Here is a 17,398-nt window from a genome sequence, read left to right as displayed (position 1 = left end):
ACGAAACACAGTACGAGAGTAGAAAATAACGAATAGTCATATCCCATCATTATGCGCAAGTATCCCGACAAAAGAGAAATAGAGTCCCAGTGTGTCTCCCAATCACGCAAAACGCCCCAGCTGAAAGAACATCAATGAAACATGGGTAGTCAAAGTAAAATAGTCTAGGCGCCAATATCCAAGACGCGTTGTGTAGAGCGGTTCTTAAGGAAATCATATGCATCAGAAAATCCCTGTGATATGCCAGGGATGTAGCTTCGAGCCCATGCGAAAATCACCAATAATAGAAGAGGAATCTAGATCAATGTTAGCAATAGCGCCATACAAATTTGTATAAAAGCACTTACCCAGATGAAGTACAGGTTCCTGTCACTAGCCAAACCCTTCATTCGTCGGGCTTGTTGCTCTCGAAGATGCTTCTGTTGTTCCCGGGAGATGACATTCCGACCGATACGGATGTCTTTGATATCCTCATTCTTCTGCTCACTAGTGGTTCTGGAAGAACCAGCTTGCGCTTCGAAGTGTTGATCCAAAGCCGCCTCTGCTGCAGCCTGTACCATGCTGGTCTTCTTTGCACTCGTCGCCTCTTCTTCGTCTTCGCACTCTTTACGCGGATACAACTCGTCATACGAAGGTAGCTCCGTTGCACCAGGTGAGGAATTACCGGTCAGCATATCCCACCACCCCTCTTTCGCCCCGCGTGAGGAGGTAGGTCTATGCGGAACAAGGTTTGTGATGCGGCGCATCGCGTGATAGTCTGGCAGAGCGGGCATTGGCGGTAGGGCTGGAAGATTAGGGAAAGCATTCGCAACGCTCTGTTGGAATTGATTGATTTGCGCCTGGAGCTGATTGCGCCAGACAACAAGCGCGGCCGGCGGTGAGAAGGCACGTGCATCGCCATCCGTTGTGGCCTGTTCAGCCGTCTGAAGCGCCACGGAGACATCATGGTGGACACTTGATCGACGGGAAATGGTGAGAACCGGCTCATCATCATCCTCTGTCTCCTCAGAATCGTCGACAGCGTAATCGAAAGAGCCTGAAGCCGAGGATGACTCCCAGAGAGAATGAAGAGATGCCGAGCTGCTATGCCTGCGACGCGACGCCAACGAGCCAACACTGCGCGAACGGTAGTGGCGCGCGGGTATCAAAGCTGCTTGGTGAGCAGGTAGTGTGCTGGCAAGATCAGCCGGAGTGAAGCCCCTGATGCTGCGTGCATTGGGGCTAGACCCAGCAAGTCGGAGTCTGTGGACGATATGCGCGTGGCCATTTAGGGCTGCAAGGTGCATGGCTGTGTTTCCGACATTATCCTGCACATCTGGATCCGCACCTCGAGCGAGAAGTCCAGCAACGAATCGCGTGAGACCCAGCGAAGACGCGAAGTGGAGTAGAGTCTGGCCGGTGGCACAGCGCATGTTATACCTCGGCGGGCGAGGGTTGTCGTCAAGGTCGATAAACTCCAAAAAAGTTAGCATTCTCGAGTCCATGTCACCAAGCTTTCCTTGAGACTCCAATCCGGGGACCTGACGCTGAGTTCCACTGGGGCCTTGGAAGTCTTTTTGGAGGTTAAAGGCCCCCTTGTAATCGCTACCCATGATCTGTTGAGCGGTTTGGAATGCATCTGCTTGGTTCCCTAATTTGTGGCCGAGTATCCCTAGCGCCAGTCGGTACATCTGTAATTCACGGTCGTCCACATAACGGAAATATTGTTGTTGCTTGGGAAGCAATGGTTGGGATTGAGATTGTAGCTGATTAAAGCTTGGATGTTCATGTTTGAACAGAACGACCACCTGGCCAGGTTGAAGGGCTGGTGGAGTAAGGCAGTTGAGGCATTTGTCGCCCCAGAATGTAGTCGTAGTTGCGAGAGTATCACCAAACACTACCTCCATGCCAGGGTAGAAGCCACTGCCTAATAGCGTTACCTCCGTTCCTCCGGTAACTGAACCCTCCGCTGGAACCAATTTATGGATCACCGTAGGCAACCGGTTTCCAGCGTTAGTGATGCCAGGCCATATTTGTGTAGACGGTGATGGGCCCATTGCAATGTTCAGATTCTGGTCTTGGAAGCTGTTCCTGCCAGACGCACTCGGGGTGCCAGGGCGACTCGGTTGGGCCGAGTTTGGCGCAGACATCAATTGTTGCTGAATGAAGTTGTCCAAGTTCTGCTGCTGTATAGACGTCAAGAATGGATTGCTGTCTCCACTCGTTGGCGTGAGCGGACCATTGCCTAAATGGTTCGACATGGCAGCGGGCGTCACAAACGGTCTCTCGCTGGGGGATGCGAACCCACGATGAGCGGGGAACTGAGGCTCATTACTAGAAGCTCTCGCTGATGATTGGCCCGGCTCGAGCTTGGTCATGGTCAATTCAGATGGAAGTCTACTGGAATTGCTGTGTTTTCGTCGTTTACTCATCGGCCCTTGAAAGTCGTTTGGAGACGCCTGTCGTGATAGGCTCCGAGAAGCTTGCGAACTAGATGACGGCCCAGCAGTCGTCGAATCCATGAAAGGACTAGGACTAGGTTGGTACTGCGAGTTCAGTCTTTGTTGAAGTCCCTGCAGATCTGTCGCCGAAGGGGACCCAGTCGACTGTTTAGTAGAGGCGGGCGATTTACCTGCATCGAGAGCAGGACCGGATGGAAATACGCCGACTCCTGGAAGTTCGGTTCCATCAGCAAGAGCAGGAGGCGGGCCAGGAGCAGGAGGTCCCGAAGGTGCGTGAGTTTTGTGATCATCTGTAATCATGATTGAGTTTGTGATCGCTTGAGCAATAACGTTGTCCTTGTAGTCCTTCAGCGTGAAAATAACCCTGCAGGCAGACGTTAGCTTTACAACGACAGCAACTGAAACAATTGGAAATCTGCTTACTGGAATCCGATCTTCTCGTTCTGGTGCCTGCAGTAGCATGCTATCCGCATTGGCAGCTCCACCTGCATAGCACCTGGGATAGGTACCGGACCTTCGCTTGAACTGGTGGTTTTGGACGGTTCAGCCCAATCCTTGATCTCATGAGTGTTGAAGACAATAACACGCTTGTCCTCATGCTTTTGGAACAACTCATCCTCCTCCGGTTTCCGTTGCTTTTTTCGAAAAGCCCGCTTTCGCTCCCGTTGTATGCAGCCAGCGCATATCTTCACCTCTCCACCATCCAAAGGTTTCTCATCATCCGGTCCATCATCGCTAGCCATTGGTGAGGAGCTGGAAGAGCGATATATAGGCTCGCCTCTCGCCTTCGCTAGTGCTTTCTTTAATTTCTCCTTGTCTTGTAAAGCACTTGTGCAAAAGAGGCTCGTATGTAGCTCAACTGTATCAGCGGAGCGCTCGGTGGCCGGTGGCGCGAGGAACTTGGGTTTTGAGATCGTGTGGCTGGGCAAACGTAGCTTTTTAACTCCATAGGGTAACGGGTATAATGTCAGCTTAATCGGTATCTGCGTCTCCACGCGCGATTTGAGGGAGGTCGGATGGACAGTTAAGATGGGCTGGTGAGCAGGACTCGAGTTCATGGCTTTCTGCGCGGGTGGGGGTACGAATCCGAAACCAAAGGGAAGGCTGTTGGTGGAAAAGTTGATGTCTGGATTTGGTTGAGACCCGCCGTTCATATTGAAACCACCAAAACTCTCCTCAAGGTAAGACGAGGGTGACTTTCCGTCCCATGGACTTAATGGAGATTTCACTTGAGGCATCCTTGAAGCCTGGAACGGAGAGTGTGTGTCTTTTGAGATGTGGGGAATGAACGGAGCAGTTGTCTGGAAAATCCGCTGCAGTAATAGTCAGTTAGCGCACATGCTCTATCAACTAGCAGGTTCTATAACTCACTGGCGAAGCAGACTTCCGTTTCGCGGAACCAGGCGCCCCACCTAACCGCGATCTTGAGCCTTTATGAACCCTGGATTGAGAGATGGATCCGGTCTTCAGAGGACTAGGGCTACTGGCAGCACTTTCAAAGTCGAAAGCGGCGTCCATGGCTTTGTTGCTCGATTCAAGGTCGGTTTCTGCAGAATATGGGCCTTCAATATTTGGAAGCGAAGCGTCAAATCCGAACAAGGACTCATCCTTCACGTGGTCGTAATCTGGATTTACCCAGTCTTCAGCGGTATAACCGAAAGGCATGACTGTATTCTCACTGTGTACCGCAGATGTGGAGGATGCAACCGATGGGTTTCGAAGGTGGTTTCGGGGTGATTCAGAACTCGAGCTCCGGCTCGAGTCTTCCGGTGATTCAGCGGGTGAGTCTGATGTGAAAACTTCGGGATGCCGCAAGAGCTCGTGGTCTTGGTATGACCTTTTGAGCGACAACTCTGACGGTGAGAGACATGGTGGATTTGATTCCGCGACCGTACGGGAAGATGAGGCACGCGAGAATAAATCGTCAAAGTCCTGTCCAGCATTCTCTGACGAAAATTGTAGCCTCGCGGTATCCAAGAAGTCCATGTCGGTGTCCCGGTATGGGTTTACCTTGTCGTCGTCCACGACAATCGGATCCAGAGGCGGGAAAGTAGGAGACGAAGTAGAGCCCATCGTTGGGCCCTAGGGAAGACGAGAAATCCGAGGGAGAAGGAGCGAATTCCCTCGAGACTATTCAACCAGATCCCAGCGCGCACTTCCAACCCTCCTCCGCAACCAAAATCCTATGCACGTTCGGTTGCTGGCACCCGTCCAGACGATCAGATTGGCCAGGAGACCAACTCCACGGGGCGCACTGCGTAATGATCGAGCTTAGTAGCTGAAGTGGCCCTCCCTGAATACCATGCAAAACGAATCGGATATTTATGACCGAAATCGGCGAAAATACGGTGGAACGAGAATATATCAGTAATCGTCAATGACCTGGGGAAGCGAAGGCGTTTGTTGAGAGGGGAGCGTCAGCGGTCGGCGTAACAGTAAGAGCGGAGACCGGAGCGCGGGTGGGAAAAGGAGGAAAAGGGCGGCAAAAACAAAAGGACCAAAATTCTAGGGCACAGAGATCTGCTTGCACTATTTGATCTGTACAGAGTTGGTGAGCCGGGCACTTATCACTTGCGAGAAGAGGATAGGAAGTGCGGTCACAGGTGTTGGGATGCCAAACCCTTAAGGCCACCTCGACCTCGATTATCAGGACTCCGTCTGGATGACTCCGTTCAACGGACCTGTCTTGGTGGTTGATGGTGGAAGAGGGCGCCTGCTTAGTCAACAATCGCGGTGAGCCACACTAACCATATTCGGTACCAGCCACAGAAGCCAGGTTACCGCATTTTTATTGGTCGGCCACTTTCGATGCAGCTAGCCTTATCAAGACTTCACCATGAGGGCCAGGTCTAGGAAGCGCTCTGGACGCCATCTGCTCTTGACATGTCAATATCAAGTGTCTGCGCCTATGATCAGCTCTCCGAATTACGAGTTGCGGTTTCTGGCCCTCATCGGCTATAACTTGTGACGATCTCCGAATATACCTTGCAGGAGGCGCGCATCAACAAAACCTGCGAATGAGAATAGACCGATTACGGACAATTAGATAGGACAAATAGATGGCCAGCTTTTTAGCTGCTGTAGCCGTATCTTTTGATGTCTCAGTATGCTCCGCATGTGCTGCGCAGGGTACACTATTCCAACTATTAAGGGTCCATACGCATTCGAAATATATGTATACCACTGCACGCGGGCACAGCTCACCAAATGCTTTAATGCAGGACTGCTTAGCAAACAAGTACATCAGCAAGGCATAATGATTGCGTTAGTCGTTATTCAAGATTTAACACCCTTGCTCATCCTGTACGAGATTGTGGTCCCTTATCTTTGGAAGCCATTTTTCGTAGCGGCGAGGATGGCCAGGAGTTGTACTACTGGGGAAAATACTTTGTGAGACTAACGAAGCCGGTTATGTCTTTCAATCCCAAAAAAAATAAATAAATAAATAAATAAATTATTATTATACGCATAGATATAGTTCACAATAACTGCTAGAAACGATATCATTTTGATAAACTTTGCATGGCGATGTTAGGAGATGAGCATAACTGGACTCCTGGCGTGGAAGAAGCATACGGTATATGCACTGAAGCATGATAGAGGCTACAGAGAGACAGTCGTTCGATAAGGAGCTCTTGGTGCATTTTGACAGTTGATAGAGCAGGCGCCGAATACACTCCTCAACCCTTCCAAATGTATGGATGCGTTGCACCGTTGATACCCCAGGTTTGGATAGTTCATCTACTCAGTTACAGAATGAACAAGCATTTTTGGTGGAGTTAACGCTCCATGAGCCGATGTATGAGCCGATAAGACAGAGAAGCGCGTCAGATTTATTGAATAGCTCAATGTTTATTTACCGACCATGCACTGTCAGTGTACATAGCTCCCAGCCGTCAACCGGGAACCGCATGTCAAGCGAACCTCTAGCACAAGAACTTGGCAAGTGACCAAAGGGAGACGCTTCAAAATGCATGAAGAAGTGGTTTGTATACCTCCGCACTTCGTCGACATGGCCGTTATGAGAGGATGCAGGCTGCAGACGCCAGGGCCGAAAGAGGGCCCAATCCACGATTCATACGTGGTCACCGTTGGCATGCTCCAGAACTCCACCCAGCACCTGAGACATAGTGGCCTCGCCCCTCCATAGGCGTTTCAGCGTTCTCCTGACAAGAGAACGGTTCTTTGGGTTTCCAGAACGCTCGCCACCGCTGGCCACTAAACGGGCACAAGCTCCAGGAGCAGATCCAGGAGCAGGTGATAGTCGATCCGCAGATTGAACAATCTCCCGGCTGCTACCCTAAATACCAAGACCAATATATTCGACCGCGGATATCATCGTAGCGTCATGCGGAAACAACGGTACGACTGGCTCGGTCGAATGCCGAGCGGCAGGCGCGCTTTATAGGTCCGGGATCTTGGGGCCAAAATAACGACCTCGCTTAGGTAGAAGTACAGGCCAGCGACGTATAAGAGGCAACTCGTGAGTTGACGTCAAGGCAAAAGGCGAGGCTCTCTCTGTCGATGCCGTTATTTGGCCAAGCTGCCCGTGCTTGCAGTCGAGGCCATCATGCAAGCGATTCACATCCCCACCGGCGCTTATTGCTTGCAGTTTCGGAGCCAGGTTAGCAGTGGACTCATATAATTTATCCGGCGCTGTCAGTAGCAGTCACAACGGGTTAACGTATCATAGTTACCCAATATATTGACGAGTGCTTCCTTAGCGCTGCATCATTTATTTTCCTAGGCACACTTTCAGGTGGCAATCCTGGCGGATCGCTTTCTCGGAGATGAAATTGATGATTTCGGCTCCCATATGTCGCGATTTGATGAGGCAAAAACTGGATGCCATGATGATGTCCTTGGATGACCATGAATGTCCCAAGGTTGTAAATGTTTGTTGAGGTGAAACAGCCGGCACGTGGCAACCCCTCACCTCCTCACCTTGGATGACTGACGAAAGGATTCTCCCTCCAGTCTACAACACCTCTTCAGTTCCAACGTCTCAAAATCAACAAAAAGCGCATTGGTCAGATTCCTACGGAGAAGAAGCTCCGGAGCGGTGTAAGAGCTTGGGTGGAGTCGCTTTTTGACCGTCGCCCTGTCAAAAATGTCATAACAGGCGGTTGAGATTGCCTGCTCCACCAATTCAGGGAATAGTTTAATGACGGGGATGCTTGGCAGGGACAGGACATGGACGCCCTGTCGTTTAAGCTGAAACTCAGGCTGTTAGAGACAGACATCTTAGGGCTCTGAAAAGAACCTAGACGCACTCAGCCTTGAAATCGTGAGGACCCCCGTCTCCGCAGCTGCACTCCATGGCACACGCACTAATCCTCGAATAGTCGTTTCTCCTGATGGGGAGCCGTCTTCGTCAATCTATGCAGACATCGGCGTCTCATCGCCCAGGTCTTAGCACTTGACCTTTCATCTATTTCAGACTGTGGGCCACAGCAGACCTCTCGCCATGGTTCTCCGATGGGAAATTTTTTGGGCTGCGAAGCAATCTAGATGCGGCCGGGAAGCGCCAACGACGAACCTTCATTCGCCAGTATGGCCGTGTGCCTGGCTTGATCCGAGCTTTCGAAGCCGAGAGCCGTTGTGGGCAGATGGGACATGGATGTATATAAAGGCGTTCAACCTCGACGACAGTGGCAGCTCTTCTCTTCTTCTTACCACCAACCCTTGCATTCTTTTCACCAGGATCAACGATCCATTCGTTCTCTTACTTTCCCACTTCATTGATTGAAGTTTGGACATTCTTTTTGCACCTTACCCTCATTCAATCCTTCGGAAGTTGAAGAACGCTGTGCGTTGAAAAAAACACCAAATCGCAACCAACAAAATGTCTGTCGCTAGAACTGCTGGTTTTGCCCTCGCCTCCGCGGCCATCGTCGCCGGTCACGGTTATGTCACGGGAATCGTCGCTGACGGCACATACTACGGCGGTTACCTCGTTAACCAGTACCCTTACTCCAACGACCCCCCTGCAGTTGTTGGATGGGCTGAGGATGCTACCGACCTGGGTTTCGTCGATGGCTCCGGCTACACCTCTGGCGATATCATCTGCCACAAGGACGCTACCAACGCCCAGGCTTCTGCCACCGTCGCTGCTGGTGGCACCGTTGAGCTGCAGTGGACTGAGTGGCCTGAATCCCACCACGGTGAGTACAAATTTTAGCTCTCTGAACGTCGCATTCACTTATACATATAAAGGTCCCGTCATCGACTACATTGCCAGCTGCAACGGTGACTGCACAACCGTCGATAAGACCACCCTCGAATGGGTCAAGATTAGTGAGAGCGGTCTCGTTGATGGCAGCTCTGCCCCTGGCACCTGGGCCTCTGACAACCTGATCTCCAACAACAACAGCTGGACCGTGACCATCCCCAGCAGCCTCGCCGCCGGTGGCTACGTCCTCCGCCACGAGATCATCGCCCTCCACTCCGCCGGCAACGAGAACGGCGCCCAGAACTACCCCCAGTGTGTCAACCTCGAGGTCACTGGCGGTGGCAGCGCCTCTCCCTCTGGTACTCTCGGTACTGAGCTTTACACCCCCACCGACCCTGGTATCCTGGTCAACATCTACACCAGCCTCGACTCCTACACTATCCCCGGCCCTGCTCTCTGGGACGGTGCCTCCTCCAGCAGCGGAAACAGCGGCAGTGGCAGCGCCTCCTCCAGCGCCGCCGCCACCTCTACCCCTACCACCTCCAGCGTAAGCGTCCCTGTTATCCCCACCGCTAGCTCTGGTGCCTCCTCCACCCCTCTCGTGCCCACCCCCAGCGCGCCTGCTGTGACCCCTTCCGTCCCTGCCGGCAACCAGGCCCCTCAGCCCACTTACACCTCCACCTACATTGAGACTGAGACTCTGCCTGGTCAGACCGTTACCTCCACCGCGACCGAGTACGCTTCCGAGCCTACCCAGCCCGCTGTCGAGACCCAGGTTGCTCAGCCCTCTGAGACCGAGGCTGCCACTTCCACCTCCACTGTCACCGAGACTGCCTCTGCCACCGCCGCCCCGACTGGCTCCTCTGGCTCTAGCTCTGGCTCTGGCTCTGGCTCCAGCAGCACCGAGCTCCCCACCGACAGCTCCAGCCTCTCCGACTACTTCTCCTCCCTGAGCGCAGAGGAGTTCCTCAACCTTCTGAAGGAGACCCTTAAGTGGTTGGTCACCGACAAGGTCCACGCTCGTTCCCTCCACTAAGCTACTCGTGAGCCTAGCTCAAAATAGCTTACCTGGATGCCGGAAACGAATATAGACCTCCTGCTTTGCTTTTCCTTGTGCTTTTGTTCGTCTCTTCTTCTTACCTCCAATGGTCCCGTTTAGTCGGCGAACTGTTGGGTGGTCCTATTTCTTGCTTATAATGGGATCCGGCATCCTCTTTATGTACCTATACTACTTGGCATAGCGGATAGGATAGTGGGAACTCGTCCTCCTTTGCTACTTCATTCGCGCTTCTATATTACTAGACTTGTTTGCGTAGGAGAATGTAGGTACTGAATTGAGGGTAATACCGGCGGATTAATGGAATAGATAATCATCCGCACATAAGTCCCTATTTATACCTGCTCGAGCACCTACTATTACTTCATCTTGGCGTAGCGGCTGTTAGAAATACATTCTGTATGACCCTCCGGTGGGCCTGACTTCTCACTCTCCATACTCGCACAGTAGAAGACAACAATGCAAAGCATACTTAAATGTTCGTGCTTGAATGTCTTCTAATTCTCAGGCGAGCGTCCGCATTCGTACGACTAGCCATGAACACCATGATCTCATGAATCAAGGCAGTATCCCTCTGCAGATGATATTTGTTTTGAATAATTTCCTCGCCGTTCTCAAAGAATCTAGTCCCACAACCAGCATATCGCTCACCGAATGGACGGTTCTGCCGATAACAGAAGAAATAGACATCCAACCCGTGAAATACCACCACCCAGCAGTATCCATTCTCGACGTTCCATCGCTCAGCCGAAAGTTCATCCAGCTCCTCCATAGCAGTTGACCAGTCCTGTGTGTCATGTACAACACATGCCAGGAGGTGATCTGAAATACGTGCAGGGCGTTGACCGTCACGGCCCGTACGAAGGTAGTGTTGGACCCGGAGGACGACGCTGCCGGCCGCTTGGATGCGGCTTTGCGTAATGATCCAGCCGTTGATTATGGGGAAGTAGCCCGCAAGTAGGGCGGTTCCTAGTCCTTTCATGGAGACGCTGCGCTGTGGTTCGGGGTCACACTTGATGGAATCGAAGAGTGCATGGAAGATGGGCAAATCTAAGTAGGTTTCTTCCATTGTTGTTGAGGGTTATGCTGTTGTGTTACTGATTAACATTCTGGTCTCACGGAACATATGGAAACATACTTCGTCCTATGGTGAGGTTGTGCTTGGTTAATTATGTATTGGATGGGTACAAATGTTCGTGTTGATGCAGAACCACGCTGCAGCATGTAGTGAGCGGCGGGACTGACATCGCGGGACTCGCAAGATCAGTCATTTTCTTATCGACATTTGGAAGGGACGATGGGCCATTCTTGCTACGGAAAGCGGTAATAAGTATAAACTACAGCTTCTCTGGGATAAGTGCCTTCGTGAGTTTGTCTCAGCCGCCTAAATCCCCGGCTAAATCGTTTAAAGAGGATATCATAAATTGCCCACCAATAGCACCTTTGAGGGGCGCTGTAACCCCATATATATAAGCCTAGAACCGCCAGTTTACCAAAACTTTGAGGGGAAATTTAGGTAGATCTATTTTCTCGATGTCAACCATAATGTACTGGCAAGCATTGTCCCTAGTCGCGGCGTCCATAATGTCTTTATCCAATGCGCAGAACTCAACGTACACAAACCCTATTCTGCCCGGATGGCACTCAGACCCTAGCTGCACCTTCGTCCCAGAAGAAGACAATACCTTCTTTTGCACGACTTCGTCTTTCCTCACAGTGCCGGGTATCCCTGTTTACGCGAGCAGAGATCTAGTGAACTGGAAACTTGCCAGTCATGTCGTTACCCGAGTTTCACAAGTACCGGAGATTGCGAACAGTACCTCACAGACTCAACAAGATGGTCTATGGGCGTCAACCATTAGATATCGAAAGGGGAAATTCTATCTTCTGACTTCATACGTCTCGATGTATCCCGATTTCGGTTTCAAAGGGCTGCTTTTCACGACCCAGGATATTTATTCGGACGAAGCGTGGAGTGAGCCGCTGAGGTTTGAGATCGGAGACATTGACCCTGATATTTTCTGGGATGAGGATGGTACCGCCTATATTTCATACGCGGGCATCTCTCAAACAACGCTTGATCTTGAGACGGGGCAAACTGGACCGGCATATAGGATATGGAACGGAACGGGCGCTGGTCTCCCAGAGGGCCCGCATATCTATAAGAAGGACAACTGGTATTATCTCTGTATTGGCGAAGGAGGTACCGAACTTGGTCACCGGCAAGTCATTGCTCGGTCACATTCTGTGACCGGGCCGTTCGAAGGATATGCCGGAAATCCCATTTTGACGAATTTCAATACGACGGAGTACTTCCAGACTGTCGGCCATGCAGACTTTTTCCAGGACGGCAATGGCAATTGGTGGGGAGTAGCGTTGGCAACACGCTCTGGTCCGGCTTGGAGAGTCTATCCTATGGGGCGAGAGACTGTTTTGTTCCCCGTAACTTGGAAAGAGGGAGAGTGGCCTGTCCTTGAGCCTGTGCGAGGGCGAATGACCGGTTGGGAGCTGCCGCGGCCTTCCAGCCAGATTCCAGGCGACGGGCCGTATGTTGCTGCTCCAGATCGAATCGACTTTGCCCCTGGATCCTCAATACCTCGACACTTTCTCTTCTGGCGGTTTCCCAGAAACGATACATTTACTGTATCCCCACCCGAGCGACCGTATTCTCTGCGTTTGCTGCCATCAAGTCTTAATATCACCGGCCTTGGTGCCACTGGAGAGAGGATCGAGAAAACGCCTATCACGCTGATAATGCGTCGACAGAGTCATACATACTTCACCTATAGCGTAGAAGTATCGTTTGCTCCGACGGAGGAAGGAGAGGAAGTAGGTGTGACAGTCTTCCTAACACAGTATCAGCATATCGACTTGGGAATTGTTCTTCTTCCAGTCTCTGGAAGGATGATCCCTCACTTGCGCTGCCAGACAACCTTGCTGGATGATCTGAATACACCAGCAACACAGAATGTCACTGTTCCCGGAACTATCATCCAGGCCCTACCACTTTCAAAGGATATTCGTGTCCGGCTGCAGGTTCAGGCTGCGAATGACACCCACTATATTCTGTCTGCTGCGCTGCCAGGACGCGACGATTTTGACTTCAGTTACCCTGTGGAGGCTGTCCTGGTGAGCGGAGGAACTGGAAGATTCACCGGTAAGTGCGCTCTAGTGACTGGCTTGACTTGGCTGACTTTGTAGGCGTTCTTCTGGGGGTCTATGCCACAAGTAATGGGGGATCAGGCTCAACGCCATCGTATATCAGTAGATGGAGATATGAAGGCCATGGCCAGAAGATTGAAGAGTAAATTGTTTCAGAGCCAGGCATATCTTTCACTCAGAGTGTTAGGCCGGAAGTGTGGCAGGAACACAAACAAACAACATCGCCTGCTTTCCTCACCTCCGTCCACTCGAAGACTTTCCCTTAACACCCTCCTCCATTTCTCTACTGCCTCTTACATAGCTAGTTCTTCGGGCTTGCGCAATAGTCTGCTCTATGAGCGAAGGCACCGTTACGAACATTATCATATTCTCTTGAGAGGAATTTGGTGCACATCGATCCTAATCACGATGACTTCCAAAGGCGCCAGTGACACGTCCGGCCAGCATGGTCAGAAGAGTTACTATAAGACCGTGAGAGAAGGCGGTTTCGAGAATTTCCAGCATTTCATGCAAAGTCACAACCTCAAGATGTACAAAGACGATGATATCCAACTCGGAAAGGAAATTCTCTGTCGCTACGAAGAGCACGACAGGACCTGTGCAGACAATACGTCTTACACTAACCATGAATCCTTCGAGAATGACAAGCCTACCGAGGCCAACGCCGAAGCCTACGATTCGGACTCGGACTCAGATCCTCCAAGCGGAGTACACCTCGGTTGTTATGAGACCAGAGAAGATGACGACGACGATGCTGCTTCTGGCGAGGAAGGATGTCGTCTCGATGCAGTATATAGTCATTCCGAATGGGGTGTGGATGAGCCGGAGTTCGAAGGTTATCCCGCGTTTTCGGATGACGAAGAGGCATTTGGTCAGGACGCTTGGAGTAATGAGGCTGACTACGGCGAAGATGCGGCCGATGGATACGATGGGTATGATTGGTACGATGGACACGATTGTGAGGATTGGTAGACATGTTGTCTTGCAAGACAACACAGTGGGTTGCGCTTGGGTAAATCGTCCTTAAGGCTTGTCAAGGACCACGGGAACTAACTTTGAGGTGCCTAGCGTTATCCGATAGTTCTTTGAATGTTATGGATTTATGTTTGCGGCGGTACCTAGTTGGTACGGCGTGTGTTCGAGGGAAAAACGGCTGTTCGCGATATCCTTTACTCTCTCACGTACTAAGGAAACCTCCATGATTAGCCCCCTAAGCGCGCAGCCTCTTGTATAGGCTATGCACACTCTGAGCCCTTCGGAAAACATAATCGGATTACTTCACGCTTTTCCGTGTAAGGGCTCTTTGAATCATCCCGCATCATAGTACTTTGTGTGCAACGCCACGCCTTGCCCATGAAACACTGAGTCATATGAGATGACGGGACAACCAAAGTACACGGACAAGCATGCAGAGAATGATGGATGATGAATCATACTCAAATCCGCAGGTTTTGAGTCATCCTGCCTAGTAACCAGTTTGTAGTCCCGGTTTGTAGGCCTGGAGCTCAAGCGGGGACTCGCGGGCGATCGTTGTTGCGGGGTTGAAAATCCAGCCTTTCTGACCATCAAATACTTAACTCCCTCCTACCTCTTCTTAACACATCACCTCACTCGGCCGCTGCAGGTAGCTAGATCAACAGAGCATCTATCCAAGTCCATATCTAGCTTGGCATACAGTAAAGCTTTCTGCTGGCATCATGTTCAAGAAGAAGCCAACCGTAAGTGCTACCCCGCATCGCAAGCTCCTCCATCTGCGAAAACAACGAAGAACAGTTATCTCATATTCAGCATGACAGATAAAAAACCTCTCTCCACTGCGATCATCGGACCGGCGCAAACTAGCTGATCAGATCATCAGCGATTACAAGATTGCGATACCATCGACGCCCGCTGAGGCTAGCGACGTCACTCCAACGAGTCCCGCACAACCAACCCTCACATCCATACGCAATGCCCTCCTCCCCGAAAACTGCCTCTCTGCACGCTTCACAACGACCGCCGGCCCTGATTTACGCGAAGTCCAAGGCACCGTATACGTCGGCACCCACAGCGACGGCGATGAGCGAGTCCTCTGGTTCAAAATCGATCAAGTGCCCGGTGCTGAGAAACGTCTATACCCCACCGTCTACACGCTCTGGCATAATCCAAACATCGTACCATTGCTCCACACACCAGAGTTTGTTATGGGGAAGCTCCGGTCTGGCGCGGACCTGATGACACCGGGCCTGGCAAATGAGCCTCCGTTTGATGAGCGCGCGGTCAAGGGAGCAGTTGTCGCGGTGGCGAGCTTGGATAGGGTGACTGTGCCGTTGTTTGTGGGAATCTGCGAAATTGATGTTTCTGTTCTTGGGGAGGTTCAGGGGACAAAGGGACATGCTGTACGGGGTGTTCATTGGGAGGGGGATGAGTTGTGGGAGTGGAGCCCGTCCTCGAGACCTGGTGTTCCTGCTCCGGAGTATCTGGAGGGGTGGGATGAGGTGGAGGAAGAGAGAGAAGCTGGGATTGAGGAAAAGGTTGAAGGGCTGGAGTTGGAAGATAAAGATGGTCAGGAAGTCGAAGCAGATGCTGCAGAGCCTGCTCATGAAGCGGTGGAAGAGCCGATTGTCGAGAAAGAGCCTACAACGAAAGGTACGGTTGCCGTTTCTACCAGACTCAAAATACTAACAGGAGCAGAAATCGACGATGCATTCGAGAAGGCCTTCCTTTATTCTCTATACAAACTGAAGCAGGACAACCCGTCCACACCCAACCATGGCCTGTCTCTCCCTGTCTCGCCGTCAGCGTTCATGGCAAACATGATCACCCCATATCTCCCTATATACACCGCGCAGCAAGCTCAGTTCTACCAGATCAAGAAAACAAGCTGGAAGAACGTGAAGAAGTTCATCAAGTACCTCGACAAGCAGGTTCTAGTGAAGTCAAAAGACCGCAGCGGGCAGGAAACCGTTATTCTCGACGTGGACTTTGACGACCGCCGAGTCGTCAACTTCACCCCGTACAGGCTCCCGAACAAGAACGCGGTCGAAGGCGCAGGGAAGCCGTCGAATGCGGCTGGCAAGAAGTACGCAACAGCTGCAGACGGCGATCCCTCCGTGGGCCAGACGCTTACAGTGCAAACCTTATACCGACCGACAGCAAAGCTCACGCCGACAATGTTTCCTCCTCTCTCCAGCACACACCCCAGCAACTACTATAAATACTCCGACATTTCCAAACAAATAGACGAGTACATCCAGGCTCAAGACCCTCCGATCGTCGATCCGCAGAACAAACGCATCCTCACCCTCACCCCATTTCTAGCAAACACTATCTTTACTTCCTCCTCAGCAGACGACAAGAATACCATCGCCAGGGGCAAGACAACCCGCGACTTCCTCCTCAAACGCCTGACCGAAGACTCCACCCTTTTGGCGCCGCACTACGCCATCCTTAAACCAGGCCAAACACTCTCCGACGTGAAGCCCAAAGCCGGGGCGGCGCCCAAAGCCCTTGTGACTGTCGAACGCCGCACGGGTTCAAAGACAGTTACAAAAGTCTCGAACCTAGAGGTCTTTGGCATCATACCAACTCTTCTCGCTGAAGAACTGCAGAAAAAGTGCGCCAGCAGCACAAGTGTTTCGCAAGCTACCGGCGCTCCTAAGGGAGTAATGGAAGTTCTGGTCCAGGGTGACCAACGCAAAGTTATCGATACCGCGCTCACTAGGCGGGGCCTAAAGACGCAGTGGATCGAGGTGGTGGATAAGACGAAGAAGAAAAAATAATCATCCTTAGGTATTTTGTGTTGATGACGGATAGTCCTAGATAATGATAGTTGGAATACCCACAGAATCGGCTTCAAAATAGGGCTACATTGTATTATAGGGAGATTTATACTCCGTGCGGCTGTATTTCTCCTGAGTACCAATGCAATCCAGTATATTGGATCCTAAGTCGGAGCCAGTCCGACCCCTCCACACTCCCCCTCATACCAGCAGTATATCTGTCCGAAAACTCCCGCATCGCGTATATCTTGCTTAGAACTTCTTAGAACATACAACTACCTAACTCACTGTACATACCCAACTTAGCTTTTCATACAGAGCATAAAGACCCAGCGCCGAAATGCCCGTTTACCACATAGGTACCCTTCCCCTCTCCCCGCATGCCCTAAACCCCTATCTTCATATTTCCTATTCTCCAATTCCCATTTCTCGCTAACGAAGCATTTATCTTCACCATGCGATAGTCCTTTTCCGCCTCAAACAAGGCGTAACTCCTGCGCAACTTCAGACCTGGACCTCAACCGCCCAGTCTATGGTCGGCAAGATCCCTGGCCTGCTCTCGCTCAAGGCCGGCGGACCGCTGCCAATCTGTGTTCCGCGTGCGAAGGGCTTCGATATGGGCCTTGTTGCTGTGCTAGAGAAACCCAGTGATTTGGAGGGATACGCGGTGCATCAGGCGCATCTGGAGTGAGTCTTCTGTTTATTTTATACACCTTTGGGGTGGAGTGGGTGGTGGGAGGGGTTTTAATTGACTCATGGGACTGGGTTAACTGTTTGTCTGTGATATTAGGGTGCATAAGATGAG

At 51.4% G+C, this 17,398-nt stretch overlaps 7 protein-coding genes across 7 annotated transcripts; 5 read left to right on the top strand and 2 right to left on the bottom strand.

Moving 5' to 3' along the window:
- Positions 1–164: 164 nt before the first annotated feature.
- On the bottom strand, positions 165–4,514 carry BDW70DRAFT_146500 (putative membrane-tethered transcription factor (SPT23); the record flags this gene model as incomplete). The annotated part of the gene is made up of 4 exons (XM_073738587.1): positions 165–296; positions 348–2,805; positions 2,865–3,754; positions 3,813–4,514. 4 exons carry the CDS (start codon positions 4,512–4,514, stop codon positions 165–167), a joined length of 4,182 nt encoding a protein of 1,393 aa, XP_073601215.1.
- A 3,500-nt stretch (positions 4,515–8,014) lies between these two features.
- Positions 8,015–9,894, top strand: BDW70DRAFT_3336 (glycosyl hydrolase family 61-domain-containing protein). Its single transcript, XM_073743783.1, has 2 exons — positions 8,015–8,605; positions 8,658–9,894. Exons 1-2 carry the CDS (start codon positions 8,287–8,289, stop codon positions 9,647–9,649), a joined length of 1,311 nt encoding a protein of 436 aa, XP_073601214.1. The 5' UTR covers positions 8,015–8,286; the 3' UTR covers positions 9,650–9,894.
- Positions 9,895–10,142: 248 nt separating this feature from the next.
- On the bottom strand, positions 10,143–10,739 carry BDW70DRAFT_155077 (uncharacterized protein; the record flags this gene model as incomplete). Its single annotated transcript, XM_073739975.1, has 1 exon — positions 10,143–10,739. The coding sequence occupies one exon, from the start codon at positions 10,737–10,739 to the stop codon at positions 10,143–10,145; it is 597 nt and encodes a 198-aa protein (XP_073601213.1).
- Positions 10,740–11,254: 515 nt separating this feature from the next.
- Positions 11,255–12,978, top strand: BDW70DRAFT_165561 (glycosyl hydrolase; the record flags this gene model as incomplete). The annotated part of the gene is made up of 3 exons (XM_073741776.1): positions 11,255–11,705; positions 11,817–12,827; positions 12,872–12,978. The coding sequence occupies 3 exons, from the start codon at positions 11,255–11,257 to the stop codon at positions 12,976–12,978; spliced, it is 1,569 nt and encodes a 522-aa protein (XP_073601212.1).
- Positions 12,979–13,210: 232 nt separating this feature from the next.
- On the top strand, positions 13,211–13,994 carry BDW70DRAFT_125927 (uncharacterized protein). Its single transcript, XM_073734992.1, has one exon. The coding sequence runs from the start codon at positions 13,241–13,243 to the stop codon at positions 13,802–13,804; it is 564 nt and encodes a 187-aa protein (XP_073601211.1). The 5' UTR covers positions 13,211–13,240; the 3' UTR covers positions 13,805–13,994.
- Positions 13,995–14,437: 443 nt separating this feature from the next.
- Positions 14,438–16,593, top strand: BDW70DRAFT_165559 (putative RNA binding protein Ligatin/Tma64; the record flags this gene model as incomplete). Its single annotated transcript, XM_073741775.1, has 3 exons — positions 14,438–14,550; positions 14,629–15,460; positions 15,500–16,593. The coding sequence occupies exons 1-3, from the start codon at positions 14,530–14,532 to the stop codon at positions 16,591–16,593; spliced, it is 1,947 nt and encodes a 648-aa protein (XP_073601210.1). The 5' UTR covers positions 14,438–14,529.
- Positions 16,594–16,933: 340 nt separating this feature from the next.
- On the top strand, positions 16,934–17,284 carry BDW70DRAFT_155073 (uncharacterized protein; the record flags this gene model as incomplete). Its single annotated transcript, XM_073739974.1, has 2 exons — positions 16,934–16,952; positions 17,058–17,284. 2 exons carry the CDS (start codon positions 16,934–16,936, stop codon positions 17,282–17,284), a joined length of 246 nt encoding a protein of 81 aa, XP_073601209.1.
- Between the last annotated feature and the right edge of the window lie 114 nt (positions 17,285–17,398).

The sequence above is a fragment of the Aspergillus foveolatus genome (assembly GCF_047715535.1).
Source record: "Aspergillus foveolatus strain CBS 279.81 unplaced genomic scaffold BDW70scaffold_1, whole genome shotgun sequence".
Classification (NCBI taxonomy): domain Eukaryota; kingdom Fungi; phylum Ascomycota; class Eurotiomycetes; order Eurotiales; family Aspergillaceae; genus Aspergillus; species Aspergillus foveolatus.
The sequence above is the reverse complement of the archived record's forward strand: the minus strand, read 5'-3'. Positions and strand labels throughout refer to the sequence as shown.

What these genes read in the sequence shown, in the direction of transcription:
- BDW70DRAFT_3336 (XM_073743783.1), top strand. Translation starts at nt 8,287, where the DNA reads ATGTCTGTCGCTAGAACTGCTGGTTTTGCCCTCGCCTCCGCGGCCATC. An exon ending in GTGGCCTGAATCCCACCACG is followed by an intron (nt 8,606 to 8,657) that starts GTGAGTACAAAT and finishes ATACATATAAAG; the next exon opens with GTCCCGTCATCGACTACATT.
- BDW70DRAFT_125927 (XM_073734992.1), top strand. Translation starts at nt 13,241, where the DNA reads ATGACTTCCAAAGGCGCCAGTGACACGTCCGGCCAGCATGGTCAGAAG.